Raw genomic sequence first — 14,522 nt, 5'->3', positions numbered from 1 at the left:
GTAATAGGACAAATTACTGCAATTGACGGAGACTACTGAGTATAAAAGAGTAGCAGATTAGAGGACCCCAGGACCTCCCTTTGCTACAGACATTTCAGGACCTCGGAACTGGATAGGGTCTCAGTGGCCATCAATCATCCTCCTGCGGAAAGTGGGAGTCTTAGGGAGACAGCATCCAGCCCACTTTGTAGTAATATAATAAATTATGTATTTACTTATGATGGTCAAACCCTGCCATCTGGCTTTCTTTTTAATAGATGATCATAATAGCCTCTCCCATGTGCATAATTTCAAAGCACTTGAAGGGATACTTTTTCATTTGACACCCAAGCCCATCTCTGGAGGTTAGCGGAGTGGGCACTATTATTTCTAACATGCAGGTGGCAGCACCGAGATTCAGGGAGACTAATTCACAAAGATAACTAATCAAGTAGTGGTAGCTAAAACTACCATCCCAGTTTACTGATTCACACACCTATATTCTTCCCGCACACCAAGGTGCTTCACTTAAGTTTAGCAAATATACATCAACTGTCCACTATGTACAAAACACAAGAGTTCATGTAATGAATAGACAAACTACACAAGGTCTAATTCCTCCCTTCTAGGAAGATTGTGTGCAGACACCAAATAACTATAAAAGTAGAATTTAGACTCTTTGTTACATAAGTTTAATTGATTACTTCACTGTAAGAATGAGAGCAATGATCTGTGATTTAAGTGAAGGTAATGATAAAGTGAGGCTCTTGGAAGTATTTAAAACAGATTGACAGGTAAAGGAAAAAGCAAATGATGTAGACACAGAGGGTAAGATGATTAAAAGTGAGAGAAGTTTGGGAATGGAGCAGATACTTAGGTTTGAATTTTGAATTCTTGACGTCTGACGTGGGGACATTGTTCTTGTTGTTCATTTTAGTGATGGCCGGGTCAAATACACCTTTAATCAGAACACTGTGAAACTTGAGATTCCTTTGCCTTTGGGTGGTAAATCTTCCAAAGATCTAAAGATGCCAGAAACCATCAGGATACCAGCCATCAACTTCAAGTTTGTGGGAATCCACCTGCCATCTCAACAGTTCCAAGTCCCCACTTTTACAATCCCCGAGTTGTACCAACTGCGAGTGCCACTCTTGGGTGTTCTAGATCTCTCCACAAATGTCTACAGCAACTTGTACAACTGGTCTGCTTCCTATACTGGTGGCAACACCAGCAGAGAACACTTTAGCCTTAAGGCTCAGTATCATATGAAGGCTGACTCTGTAGTTGACCTGCTTTCCTACAGTGTACAAGGTGAGCCCCTCTCAAATCCAGGGAGTACGATGCTAATTCACAAGAACAGACTGCTCCAGAGAAGAAAGGACTTAGACTTTCCAACAGATAGTTTTCTTTCCTCTTGGAAGTTTCTTCATGCATTCAACTGATAGAAATATTTGCCTAACATTATATATATATATATATATGTGTGTGTGTGTGTGTGTATATATATATATATATATATATATATATATATATATATATATTTCTCTTCTATTGGCCTTTACAAAGAGAGCACTTATATAAACCAGAAGTTAAAATTCACAAATGTTATAATAGGGTATATGAGGTACACTAAAGGCAGTGATCAGGGAAGGCTTCCTACCTACTTATATCAAATTGTATTTTTATATATATATATATATATATATATATATATAATAGTTAAGGAAACTATTGCTCAAGTGATTCCAATAAATGAGACTTTATGATTGAGAAATTTTCAAACAGACACTGTTTTGAACACGTTACTTTATAACCAATGTCTTTCATTTTTATTTCAGGATCTGGAGAAACAACGTATGACTACAGAAATACATTCACATTGTCAAGTGATGGGTCTCTACACCACAAATTTCTAGATTCAAATGTCAAATTCAGTCATGTAGAAAAACTTGGAAACAACCCAGCCTCAAAAGGTTTACTGACATTCGATGCATCTAGTTCCTGGGACTCAAAGATGTCTGCTTCAGTTCATTGGGACTCCAAAAAGAAACAAAATTTGTATGTCAAAGATGTCAAGGCTGATGGGCAGTTTACAGCCTCTTCGTTCTATGCTAAAGGCACACATGGCTTGACTTTTCAGATGGATTCTACCACTGGCCAGCTGAGTGGAGAGTCCAATATGAGGTTTAACTCCTCTTACCTCCAGGGCACCAACCAGATAAAGGGACAGTACCAGGACGGCACCCTCTCCCTTGCCTCCACCTCTGATCTGCAAGATGGCATCTTCAAGAATACCGCCTCCCTGAAGTATGAGAACTATGCACTGACTTTGAAATCTGACAGCAATGGGAAGTATGAGAACTTTGCCACTTCTAACAAGCTGGACCTGACCTTCTCTAAACAAAAAGCATCATTACGTTCTGAGTATCAGGCTGATTACAAGTCCCTGACATTCCTCACCCAGCTTTCTGGATCACTAGATTCCCGTGGCATCGAATTAAATGCTGATATCACAGGCAATGACAAAATAAATAGTGGTGCTCACAAGGCAACGCTGAAGATTTCACAGGATGGTCTATCTACCAGTGCAACCACCAACCTAAAATACAGTCCCCTCTTGCTGGAGAATGAGATGAATGCAGACCTCAGCCTCTCTGGGGCATCCATGAAACTAACCACCAATGGCCGCTTCAGAGAGCATTATGCAAAATTCAGCCTAGATGGAAAAGCTGCCCTCACAGAGGTCTCACTGGGAAGTGTCTATCAGGCCATGATTCTGGGCATGGACAGTAACAATGTTTTCAACTTCAGAATCAGCCGGGAAGGGCTAAAGCTTTCAAATGACATGAAGGGTTCCTATGCTGAGATGAAACTTGACCATACCAACAGTTTGAATATTGCAGGTCTGTCCCTGGACTTCTCTTCAAAAATGGACAACATTTATAGCTCTGACAAGCTTTATAAACAAAATTTTAACCTGCATCTGCAGCCCTTGATTCTTGTAACTACTTTCAACAATGACCTGAAATACAATGCTCTAGATTGGAACAGCAACGGGAAGCTACGGCTGGAACCCCTGAAGCTCAATGTAGGGGGGAATCTAAAAGGAACCTACCACAATAATGAAATCAAACACATCTATGCCTTGTCTTATGCTGACTTATCAGCAAGCTACCAAGCAGATACTGTCGCTAGAGTTCAAGGTGCAGAGTTCAGCCATCGGTTCAACACAGACATTGCTGGACTGGCTTCCTCTGTGGATATCAGTACAACCTACAATTCAGACTCGCTGCATTTCAGCAACATTGTCCACTCTGATATAGCTCCCTTTACCCTGGCTACGGATGTACACACAAATGCCAATGGGATTCTGTCTCTCTGGGGAGAACATACTGGGCAGCTTTACAGCAAATTCTTGTTGAAAGCAGAACCTCTGGCTCTTACTTTTGCTCATGATTACAAAGGATCTACAACTCACCGTTTCAGGTCCAGGAAAATCATCAGCACAGCTTTTGATCACAAAGTCAGTGCCCTGCTTACTCCAGCTGAACAGATGAGCACCTGGAAATTCAAGACCCAATTCAATGATAATCAGTACAGCCAGGACTTTGAAGCTTACAATACTAAAGAAAAAATCGGTGTGGAGTTTACTGGGCAAGCCCTGACTGATGTCTCTATGCTGAACTCCCCAATCAAAGTGCCATTTTTACTCAGCGAACCTGTCAATGTGCTGAACTCCTTGGAGATGAAGGATGCTGCTGACAAGCCTCAAGCATTTACAATTGTTGCTTTCATAAAGTATGATAAGAACCAAGATGTTCACACAATCAGCCTCCCATTCTTGAACATCTTGCCAGACTATGTGGAAAGAAATCGAAAAGTCATTATAGCTGTGCTGGAAAGTATACAGAAAGAACTGAAAAGCATCGATATTGACCAAGTTGTAAGAAAATACAGAGCATCCCTGGGAAGCCTCTCACAGCAAGTTAATGATTATCTGAACAATTTCAATTGGGACAGACAAGTTTCCAGTGCCAAAGAGACACTAACCACTTTCACAGAAAATTATGGAATTACAGAAAATGATCTACAAGTGGCATTGGATAATGCCAAAATCAATATCAATGAAAAACTCTCTGACCTTCAGACATATATGATTCAATTTGATCAGTATATTAGAGATAATTATGATCTACATGATTTTAAGATAGCTATTGCTAAGATTATTGATCGAATCCTTGAAAAAGTAAAAATTCTTGATGAACATTATCATATCCGTGTGAATTTAGCAAAGACAATCCATGATCTACATTTGTTTATTGAAAACATTGATTTTAACAAAATTGGGGGAAATACTGCATCGTGGGTTCAAAATGTAGATACCAAGTATCAAATCAGAATCCAGATACAAGAAAAATTACAGCAGCTCAGGATACAGATTCAGGATACAGACATCCAGCAATTTTCTGCAAAGTTAAATCAACAGATTGAAGCTGCTAATATCAGAATGCTTTTAGATCAGTTGAGAAGTACAATTGAATTTCAAAGAATAAATGATATTATTGAGCATGTCAAATACTTTGTTATGAATTTTATTGATACTCTTGAAGTAACTGATAAAATCAATTCTTTCAGAGCCATCCTCCATGAGTTCATTAAGAAATATGAATTAGAACTACAAATCCAGATTTTAGGGGATAAATTAGTACATTTGGCCCACCAATATAAGCTAAAGGAGACTGTTCAGAAACTAAGCAATGTCCTACTACAAGTTGAGATAAAAGATTACTATGAGAAATTGGGTGGGTTTATTGATGATGCCGTGAAGCAGCTTAAAGCATTGTCCTTTAAAAAATTCATTGAAGAAGTAAACAGATTGCTTGACCTGTTGGTAAAGAAATTGAAGTCATTTGATTACCACCAATTTGTAGATGGCACCAACAATATGATCCGTGAAGTGACTCAGAAAATCAATAGTGAAATTCAGGGGCTAGACCTACAACGGAAAGCTGAAGCACTAAAACAGTTTATAGGAGACATCAAGGACTTGGTATCTGACGCCAAAGTATCTATGCTCATTGATTGGTTTCTAGATGCAGTGAATCTTGTGAAAGATTATTTCCAATATCCTCTAGAAGATGTACGAGACCGACTTTATCAATTAAACATTCAGTGGGAAATTGAGCGATACCTGTCTCTGGTAAGCCAAGTTTACAATACACTGGTCACTTACATTGCTGACTGGTGGGTTCTTGCTGCTAAGAACCTTACTGACTTTGCCCAACAATATTCTATCCAAGACTGGGCTGAAAAGGTGAACGCATTGGTGGAACAAGGGATCATCATCCCTGAAATCCAGACTGCCCTTGGGACCATGCCTGCCTTTGAGGTCAGTCTTCGTGCTTTGCAGAATGCTACCTTCCCGACTCCTGACTTCATCGTCCCCTTGACAGATTTGAGGATTCCATCCATTAAGATAAATTTCAAAGAGTTGAAAGATATAAAAATTCCATCTAGATTTTCAACACCAGAGTTTACTATCTTCAACACCTTCCATATTCCTTCCTTTACAATTGATTTGGAAGAAATAAAAGCCAAAGTCATCAGAACCATTGACCAGCTGATGGATGGTGAAATGCGGTGGCCAGTTCCGGACATATACCTGAAGGATCTAATGATGGGAGACTTACCTCTTACTGGACTTACTCTCCCCGACTTCCATTTCCCAGAAATTAAGGTTCCAGAACTTGTAATCCCAAACCTCAACCCTAAAGATTTTCAAGTGGCTGACCTTCACATACCAGAATTCCAGCTCCCCCACATCTCAGATACAATCACCATCCCTGCTTTTGGCAAGCTGAGTAGCATTTTGAAAATCCAGTCTCCCTTTTTCACGTTAGATGCAAATGCTGACATACAGAATGTAACTATTTCAGAGAACAAGGCAGAGATCACAGCTTCCATCACTGCCAAAGGACAGTCTAAATTGGAAGTTCTCAATTTTGACTTTCAAGCAAATGCACAACTCTTAGAACCCAAGATCCATCCATTGGCTCTGAAAGAGTCTGTGAACTTCTCCAGCAAATACCTCAGAATGGAGCATGAGAGTAAAATGCTGTTTTATGGAAATTCCATTGAGGGAAAATCAGATACCATGGCAAGCTTGCACACAGAAAAAAACACATTGGAGTTTAATAATAATGTGATTCTCAAGGTAAACCATCAGTTTGCCCTGGACAGCCACACAAAATACTTTCACAAATTGAACATCCCTCAGTTTGACTTCTCTAGTAAGGCTGAGCTGCTCAATGAAATGAAGACACTAGTGGAAGCTGGAGACTTAGCCTGGACTTCTTCTGGATCAGGCTCATGGAAATGGTCCTGCCCCAACTTCTCAGATGAGGGAACACATGAATCACAAAGTAGCCTCACTGTGAAAAGGCCCATTGCTTCCTTTGGATTCTCCAATAAGATCAACAGCAAACACCTGAGTGTGAACCAAAACCTGACTTTTGAGTCTAGCCTCTTTGACTATTTTAACTTGGAAATTAAGTCAGACGTTGAATCCCAGCATGTGGGCCACAGTGTTCTAACTGCTAGAGGCACAGCACTGCGCAGGGAAATGATTGCAGAGATAACTGGTGACCACAACGCTCATTTAAATGGAAAAGTTATTGGAACTTTGAAAAATTCTCTTTTCTTTTCTGCACAGCCATTTCAGATGACAGCATCCACAAATAATGAAGGAAATTTGAAAGTTAGTTTTCCCTTAAAATTGACAGGGAAGATAGACTTCTTGAATAACTATGCACTGTTTCTGAGTCCTGATGCCCAGCAAACAAGTTGGCAAGCAAGTGCTAGATTCAATCAATACAAGTACAACCAAAATTTCTCAGCTACCAACAATGAGAACAGCATTGAAGCCCATGTATGGATCAATGGAGATGCCAACCTGGATTTCTTAAACATTCCTTTAACAATTCCTGAAGTGAATCTACCCTACACACTACTTACAACTCCTCCACTGAAAGATTTCTCCATATGGGAACAAACAGGCTTGAAGAAATTCTTGAAAACAACAAAGCAATCATTTGATTTAAGCATAAATGCTCAGTATAAGAAAAACAAAGACAAACATTCCATTGCAATTCCTTTGGGCCTGTTTTATGAGTTTATCAATCACAGCATCAATTCAATGAACTGGCATTTTGAGAAAGTCAGAGATGATGCATTGCATGTTCTTACCACTTCATATAATGAAGCAAAAGTTAAGCTTGACAGGTATAAAGCTGAAAACCTCAACAAGCCTCCCCGGACCTTTCAAATTCCTGGATACAAGATCCCAGTTGCCAACATGGAAGTGTCTCCATTCACGGTGGAGACCTTGGCCTCCAGCCCTGTGATCCCCAAAGCCATCAGCACTCCTAGTTTCTCCATTCTGGGTTCTAGTTTCTCTGTGCCATCGTATACATTAGATCTGCAATCCCTAGAGCTACCAATCCTTCATGTCCCCAGAAATCTACTCCAGCTTTCTCTCCCAGATTTCAAGGAACTGAGTACCATAAACAATATTTTGGTTCCAGCTCTGGGCAATATTACCTATGACTTTTCCTTTAAATCAAGTTTTATGACCCTAAATACCAATGCTGTGCTTTATAACCAGTCAGATATTGTTGCCCATTTCCTTTCATCCTCTTGGTTTGTCATGGACGCACTGCAATACAAACTAGAAGGTACGTCAAGTCTGACGAGGAAAAGAGGGCTGAAGTTAGCCACAGCTCTGTCCCTGAGTAACAAATATGTGGAAGGAAGTCATGACAGCACCATTAGCTTAACCAAGAAAAGCATGGAGGCATCAGTGACAACCACTGCAAAAGCCCACTTTCCAACTCTGAGAATGAACTTCAAGCAAGAACTTAATGGAAATACCAAGTCAAAACCTACTATTTCTTCATCCATTGAACTGAAATATGATTTCAGCTCCTCCAAGCTGGACTCTACTGCAAAAGGAGCACTGTACCACAAGCTCAGCTTAGAAAGCCTTACTTCTTACCTCGCCATTGAATCATCGACGAAAGGGGAGGTCAAGGGTTCCATCCTCTCACGGGAATATTCTGGAAGTGTTGCCAGTGAAGCTAACACTTACCTGAATTCCAAAGGCAGTCGATCTTCAGTGAAGCTGCAAGGGACTTCCAAAGTTGATGGTATCGGGAATCTTGAAGTAAAAGAAAATTTTTCTGGCGAAGTTACTCTCAGACACATATACGCCATCTGGGAACACAACACGAAGAACCACGTACAGCTAAAGAGTCTCTTTTTCACCAGTGGCGAGCATACAAGCAAAGCCACCCTGGAGCTTTCCCCATGGACAATGTCCGCCCTTGTTCAGCTTCGCTCAAATCAACCTAGTTCTCTCCTTGATAACGCTTACTTTGGCCAAGAAGTGGCTCTGAATGCTAACACTAAGATCCAGAAGGTGAGCTGGAAAAGTGAGGTCCAGGTGCATTCTGGGTCACTCAGGAACAATGTAGAGTTTTCCAATGACCAAGAAGAGGCACGCCTTGACATGGCAGGATCCTTAGAAGGAAACCTAGGGTATCTCAAAAACATCATCCTGCCAGTGTATGACAAGAGCTTACCAGACCTCCTGAAGCTGGATTTAACTACCAGAACTGGCAAGAAACAGTATCTTCATGCTTCAACTTCTCTTGTATACACTAAAAACTGCAATGGCCATCTTTTCTCTATCCCTGTGCAACAACTGGCTGACAAATTCATTATCCCAGGATTGAAACTCAATGATCTGAGCTCAGATCTTGTTACACCTTCATTTCAAGTCCCTTTTACAGATCTTAAGATTCCATCCTACAAACTTGACTTCAGTGGAATTGAAATCTATAAGAAGTTAAGTACTTCACCATTTGCTCTCAACCTACCAATGCTCCCCAAAGTAAACTTCCCCCAAGTTGATGTGATAACAAAATATTCTGAATCAGAAGATTCCTCAACTCCATATTTCGAGATCACTATGCCTGAAGCTCAGTTAACTGTATCCCAGTTCACTCTTCCAGTTGGCAAGGCTGCTCTGGATCTAAATGAGGTGGCCAATAAGATTGCTGATTTTGAGTTGCCCACCATCATCATACCTGAGCAAACTATTGAGATTCCTTCCTTGAAATTCTCTGTACCCGCGGGGATCTTTGTTCCATTCTTTGGAACACTGACTGCAAGTTTTGGGGTGACCTCTCCCCTGTATAATGCCACCTGGAGTGCTGGTTTGAAAAACAAAGCAGATCATATTGAAACATTCTTGGATTCCACATGCAGCTCAACCTTACAGTTTCTGGAATATGACCTCAATGGTAAGGAAAAATGTCTTGTCCTTCCCTCCCCTGAGCTATTATTCTATGTTTTCATTGAGCGTTATGAGTAAATGATGATGTATTTAGTTATGACTAAAACACAATTGCTGTCTATACCAAAATTTAAAGGAGGAACTAGGTAGATAGATGATGGATAGGTGGATAGATAGACAGATATATAGGCAAATACTCTGTATATGGAAAATAAACTGTAAAATAGCTGATATTCAAGAAGATTCAAAGAAAATACATTTTCTGTAATTGTTTTTAAGATTTTATTTACTTTTTAACAAAGCTGTAGACATTCTGGAGCAACTCACTGATAGAGAACGTGACTAGCATGGATGAGGTGCTGGGTAATATCTCCAGCACTGCAAAAACAAAGAAAAAAATCAAATTTAGTAAAAATTTTAAAAACTTTACACTACATCTTTAAACCTGTAAGTTGGGTTTGCAGATATAATGATAGTTTTCACAATGTTATTCACCTAATGAATATAAAAATCTTTCCTCTAAAGTCATAGGAACACACAGTCTTGAAGACTACACATTTATCTCTAAGACCAAAGGAACATTTGCACATCGTGACTTCAATGCAGAATATTATGAAGATATCAAATATGAAGGACTTCGGTAGGAAATGTTTACTGAAACTTCGCCCCCTTTACAAAACTCTGTGATGTGTGCCATCCCTGCACCCCACTCCGAACCATTCATCAACCCTTCTGCTTTCAGGACCGCACAGGAAGAGATTCGCCTTGACATCAGCAGTCCAGCATTCACCGATCTCCACCTGAACTACCAAGGGACTGAGAGGAGATTCTTCTTCTCGGTAGCCTCCCCAGCCATTGGCTCTGTGGGCCTGGACATGTGGGTGGTTAACGATACTGTTATGGGGGATGTCTACTTCCACCCTCAGGTGAGTCCCATCTAATGGCACACACCCAAGAGTAAGAGAATTGGAGCAGATATACTAATTTCAAGGCAATTTTTTCAGAGTATTCAATCTAGGTAAAAGGCAGTAAGCAAGCTGATCTCCTTCCCTGGGGAACTATTCTCTAGAAAATATTCTAACATGCCCTTTGCTGAACTTAATTATTAGCTGCCTGCATGATATCACATCAGCTCTATAATTTTATTATTTTTCAGCAAATCCAGAAATACGAGAATTATACTTCATTGCCTCTATCATAGGCATAATTTGTCATGCACGGAGTTTGCTTTTGTTTTTTCAAATGGTGTTTCTGGAGTATTTGAAGCTTTAAAACTCTTCACTGAGACGTGTCAAACTTCAAGTTCTGCTAGGGTTGATCAAAGATGCCATTACCAGAAGGGGAGACTTGAAGCTAAAATTTCTCATACTCTCGGAGAATGAATACTAAAATTGGTACTCTAGAGCTCTGCTGGATAGGCTCTGTACCTTTTCTGTTTCTTTGCTACTTCTTTCCCTGAATGTACTCTTCCCTCCTTTGCCTCCTCCATTTCTTCTTCCCTGAATGTATCATTCCTTGCCTTTTTCCTCCTCTTCCCCATTCCTCTTCCTTCTCCTTTTCATCTCCATTCTCCCAGTTTTCAATCCCAGGAGGCCTGTAAATGCCAAGTATATTTTTTATCCATTCAGGGGTAGGTGATAAAGGAAAATTAACAACAGTAGGCTTGTTTAACCAAAACAAACACATGAACTGGCATTCTCTTTAGAATCTGAAATAGCCTCTAATCTTTACTTTTAACTATTAATGAAGTTTTTAGTGTAGCATATTATACAATCAGAGTATTTTTATCTATATTGTTTTTCTGGTTTTAGTCTTCCCCAGATAAAAAACTCAACATACTCAAAACTGAGTGGATACACCAGAAATCTGATAATGAAAGTGAGATCAAGTTTAATTGGGAAGAGGAGGCAATTTCCATCCTGCTAAGTTCTCTGAAAGACAATGTACCCAAAGCTACAGAAGCTTTTTATGACTATGTCAACAAATACCACCAGGAATACACAGGACTCAGCCTGAAAGACACCTCAACAAGGCTGAGAAGAAGTATTCAGAACAACGCCAAGTGGGCCTACCAGGGGACCATGGGCCAAATTGAAGAACTGGGTATGGGATTCCAGACAGCAGCCAGTGGCACCACCTACCAAGAATGGAAGGACAAAGCTCAGAACCTTTACCAGGAAATGTTGGCTGAGGATGGCCAAAGCACTTTCCACAGATGTAAAGATAAAATATTTGACAGCATCATACAAGTCACTCGGCACTATAACATGGCAGTCAAACACCTGACTGACTCATTCATTCATTTCTCGAAGTTGAGCTTCCAGCTCCCAGGGCAAAATGCAACATATACTAGTGATGAGCTCTGCACTATGGTCATCAGGAAAGCAGGGAAGATACTGTCCCAAGCGTATTCAAACATCCATAATAGCTTAGAAAAGCTGCTTTCTTATGCCCAAAACCTGGTGGAGAAATCTGACTTAATTAAAGATCTAAAGATTAAATGTCCTTTCTATTCAAGGAGCTACAAACTAATTGATATAATTGCCGAGTCTAGGGAACTGTTGGACACTATATCAGAATCAGTTCAAGACATAGCTAATGATCTTCAGTCTTTCAAGTTTATAGAGTTCTTGAGGGAGCTTCAGAAAGTTTTACAAGGCTTTTTGCAAGGGACAGAAGAAGGAATTAAAAACTTAAGGGAGATCACATTAACTAATCTCCTGAATAATAGTAGCATTACCTTCAAGGAATATATTCTATATGGCTTTAGATTCCTGAAACAAAACCTATACCTTGACTTCACTGAGTTCAATGAATTTGTTCAAAGCAATCTCCAACAAGCTTCTGACAAGTTACAGCTATTCCATGAGCACATAAAGGCTCTTTGTGAAGCGTATTTTGATCCAAGCATAATTGGTCAGTCAGTGAAATACCATGAACTTGAAGAAAAGTTTGTCCACTTGGTCAAATATATTGCGGAGCTCCTTGCAGACTTCCATTACACATATACTGCCACTGTGACTCACTTTGCTTCACAATTCTCAATTCAAGTTGAGGAGTTTATGCTCAGAGAGACCCAAGAATATCTTAGCGTCCTTGCAGATGTAGATGGAAAAGGGAAAGAGAAGATTGAAGAGCTTTACAACACTGCTCAGGAAATAATTCAAAGCTGGTTCCTTGCAATAAAGGAAATCATTTCCGATTACCACCAGCAGCTCAGATCTAAACTGCAGAAGTTTTCAGACCAACTCTCTGATTACCATGAAAAATTCATTGCCGAGTCCAAAAGATTGATTGACCTGTCCATTCAAAGCTACAGCATAGTCTTAAGCTACATCATTGAATTACTGGAAAAGCTACAGTCAGCCACAGTCAGTGGTATGAGCCCCTATGTAAGCCTTGTTCCAGGAGGACTGACAATCACTTACTAATTCTTAAAAACAATCCTCAATTATTAATCTATTCCAATTAAGCTTTCACATTGTAGAAGTGGGAATACTGAAAAACATCCACTGAGCCAGGCCCGAAACAGCACCGCAAGTACAAGCAGGTACAATAAAGACCTTTACTGAGAAACGACATGGCATCTCTGAAGGTCTCTGAACTCTGAGGCATTTCTGGCAAGTTAAAGAGAATCAGGGTCTGCATTATTTTTTTGTTAAACTTAGGGGAAGGGGGATAAACAAATAAATGGAGTCTTTACTGTGTATCATACACCACTCACTGTGCCTCATTTGTTTTGACCCATAGTGGAATGAACGTATCAGCTCAAATGTTCTGACATTCGCAAATCACTATAAGAACATATACTGTGATTCAAGTGGTAGGAAAAACAGAGGAAGTTAGAAGTTTAAGGGAGCAAACTACTTTTCCACTTGAAAGAGGCAACTGTATGTGCCAAGTAGAAGGGAAAAAAGTATTCATAAAGATGTTATACATAGTTTGATCATATGGAGCATCCCACATCTGTGCCATACAATTTTCCCCAGCAAACTGTCTGCCTTTGCCAGGCAAGGCTCTCTGTTGGACCTGGAGAAGGCATTTTATTTCCCTCTGACTGTTAGCATTGGAGAAGGGATGTCCAAAACAAGGGACTAGTCCCTAGGGATTCTTCACACAGGGATCCCAGAAGTCTCCCTGCATCTTAACCGGGGTGAACAGCTGTTAAATGGCTGTCATTGAAAAACTAAAGGAAAGTGAGATCCATGGGGAATAAGAACCCCATTGAAAGTTGTTGAAAATAGAAGCATAAGGATTATAGGTAAAGAACAGGGCAATAGGATGGGTTAATCTGATCAGTGTACAATATATGCATATACAAAATACCTTTTATATTATCAATATGTAATTACTTACTAAAAAAGAACTTAGAAGTGACCACTAAATCCTTCATAAGGTCTCTTAGAAAAAGACCCATTTAGACAGGCATCAGTGGCTCATGCCTGTAATCCTAGCTACTCAGGAGGCTGAGATCTAAGGATCACAGTTTGAAGCCAGCGTAGGTAGGAAAGTCTGTAAGATTCTTATCTCCACTAAACCACCAAAAAAGCCAGAAGTGGATATGTGGCTCAAGTTGTAAAGAACTAGCCTTAAGCAAAAGAAGTTCAGGGACAGAGTTCAGGCCCTGAGTTCACAGCACAAAAATGAAACAAAAGAAAACCATTTTATGCAAAAATACCAGTGACTTCCATCATTTTTGCAAACAGCTATTTTATTATCTTGATGAGTCCCACTGTTACAATGTATAAACATTATCTAGAAAATGAACACATACCCTATTAGTACTTTATTAGTGTTCTTCCATCTAGAACTAAGAAGCTAGAAAGAGTTCGGGGAGATGGAAAACATGGTAGCATTTGGACCTGACACTTAAGGTGTGTCTGCTGGATGGTGGATGAATGGATGGATAAATTGACTGATGGACCAATGAATGGATGAGTTGTGAGGGGAACAGTTGTGAGGGCTACAGAAGGGGAAAATTAGGCCTAGATCCAAGGACACCACCTGAATGGTGTTTAGTTTTGCAAATTTTCCTGTTGAAGTAGAAACAACAAGGATCTGCTGAGCCTTTAAATTGAAGGAAGGTCTAGAAATATGGCTTCGTCTGAAAGAAGAATCACATATTCCCCATGCAAATGAGCTGACATCTTCATCTGGGGCTGAAATGAAGGGAAATAATCATCATAAA

The 14,522-nt window shown here is 39.9% G+C and overlaps 1 protein-coding gene across 1 annotated transcript in view; it reads left to right on the top strand.

The window, feature by feature from the left end:
• The window catches only part of Apob (apolipoprotein B), a 38,575-nt gene extending 25,527 nt beyond the window's left edge, over window positions 1-13,048 (top strand). The window contains exons 25-29 of the mRNA XM_070025064.1: window positions 917-1,290; window positions 1,818-9,341; window positions 9,860-9,974; window positions 10,077-10,260; window positions 11,146-13,048. Coding sequence (XP_069881165.1) covers window positions 917-1,290; window positions 1,818-9,341; window positions 9,860-9,974; window positions 10,077-10,260; window positions 11,146-12,765 — 9,817 coding nt within the window. The 3' untranslated portion in view covers window positions 12,766-13,048. The remainder of the gene's footprint in view (window positions 1-916; window positions 1,291-1,817; window positions 9,342-9,859; window positions 9,975-10,076; window positions 10,261-11,145) is intronic.
• Window positions 13,049-14,522: the final 1,474 nt, after the last annotated feature.

The sequence above is a fragment of the Dipodomys merriami genome, unplaced genomic scaffold, assembly GCF_024711535.1.
Source record: "Dipodomys merriami isolate MVZ:Mamm:240054 unplaced genomic scaffold, mDipMer1.0.p SCAF_17, whole genome shotgun sequence".
In the NCBI taxonomy this organism is placed as follows: Eukaryota; Metazoa; Chordata; class Mammalia; order Rodentia; family Heteromyidae; genus Dipodomys; species Dipodomys merriami.
The sequence above is the reverse complement of the archived record's forward strand: the minus strand, read 5'-3'. Positions and strand labels throughout refer to the sequence as shown.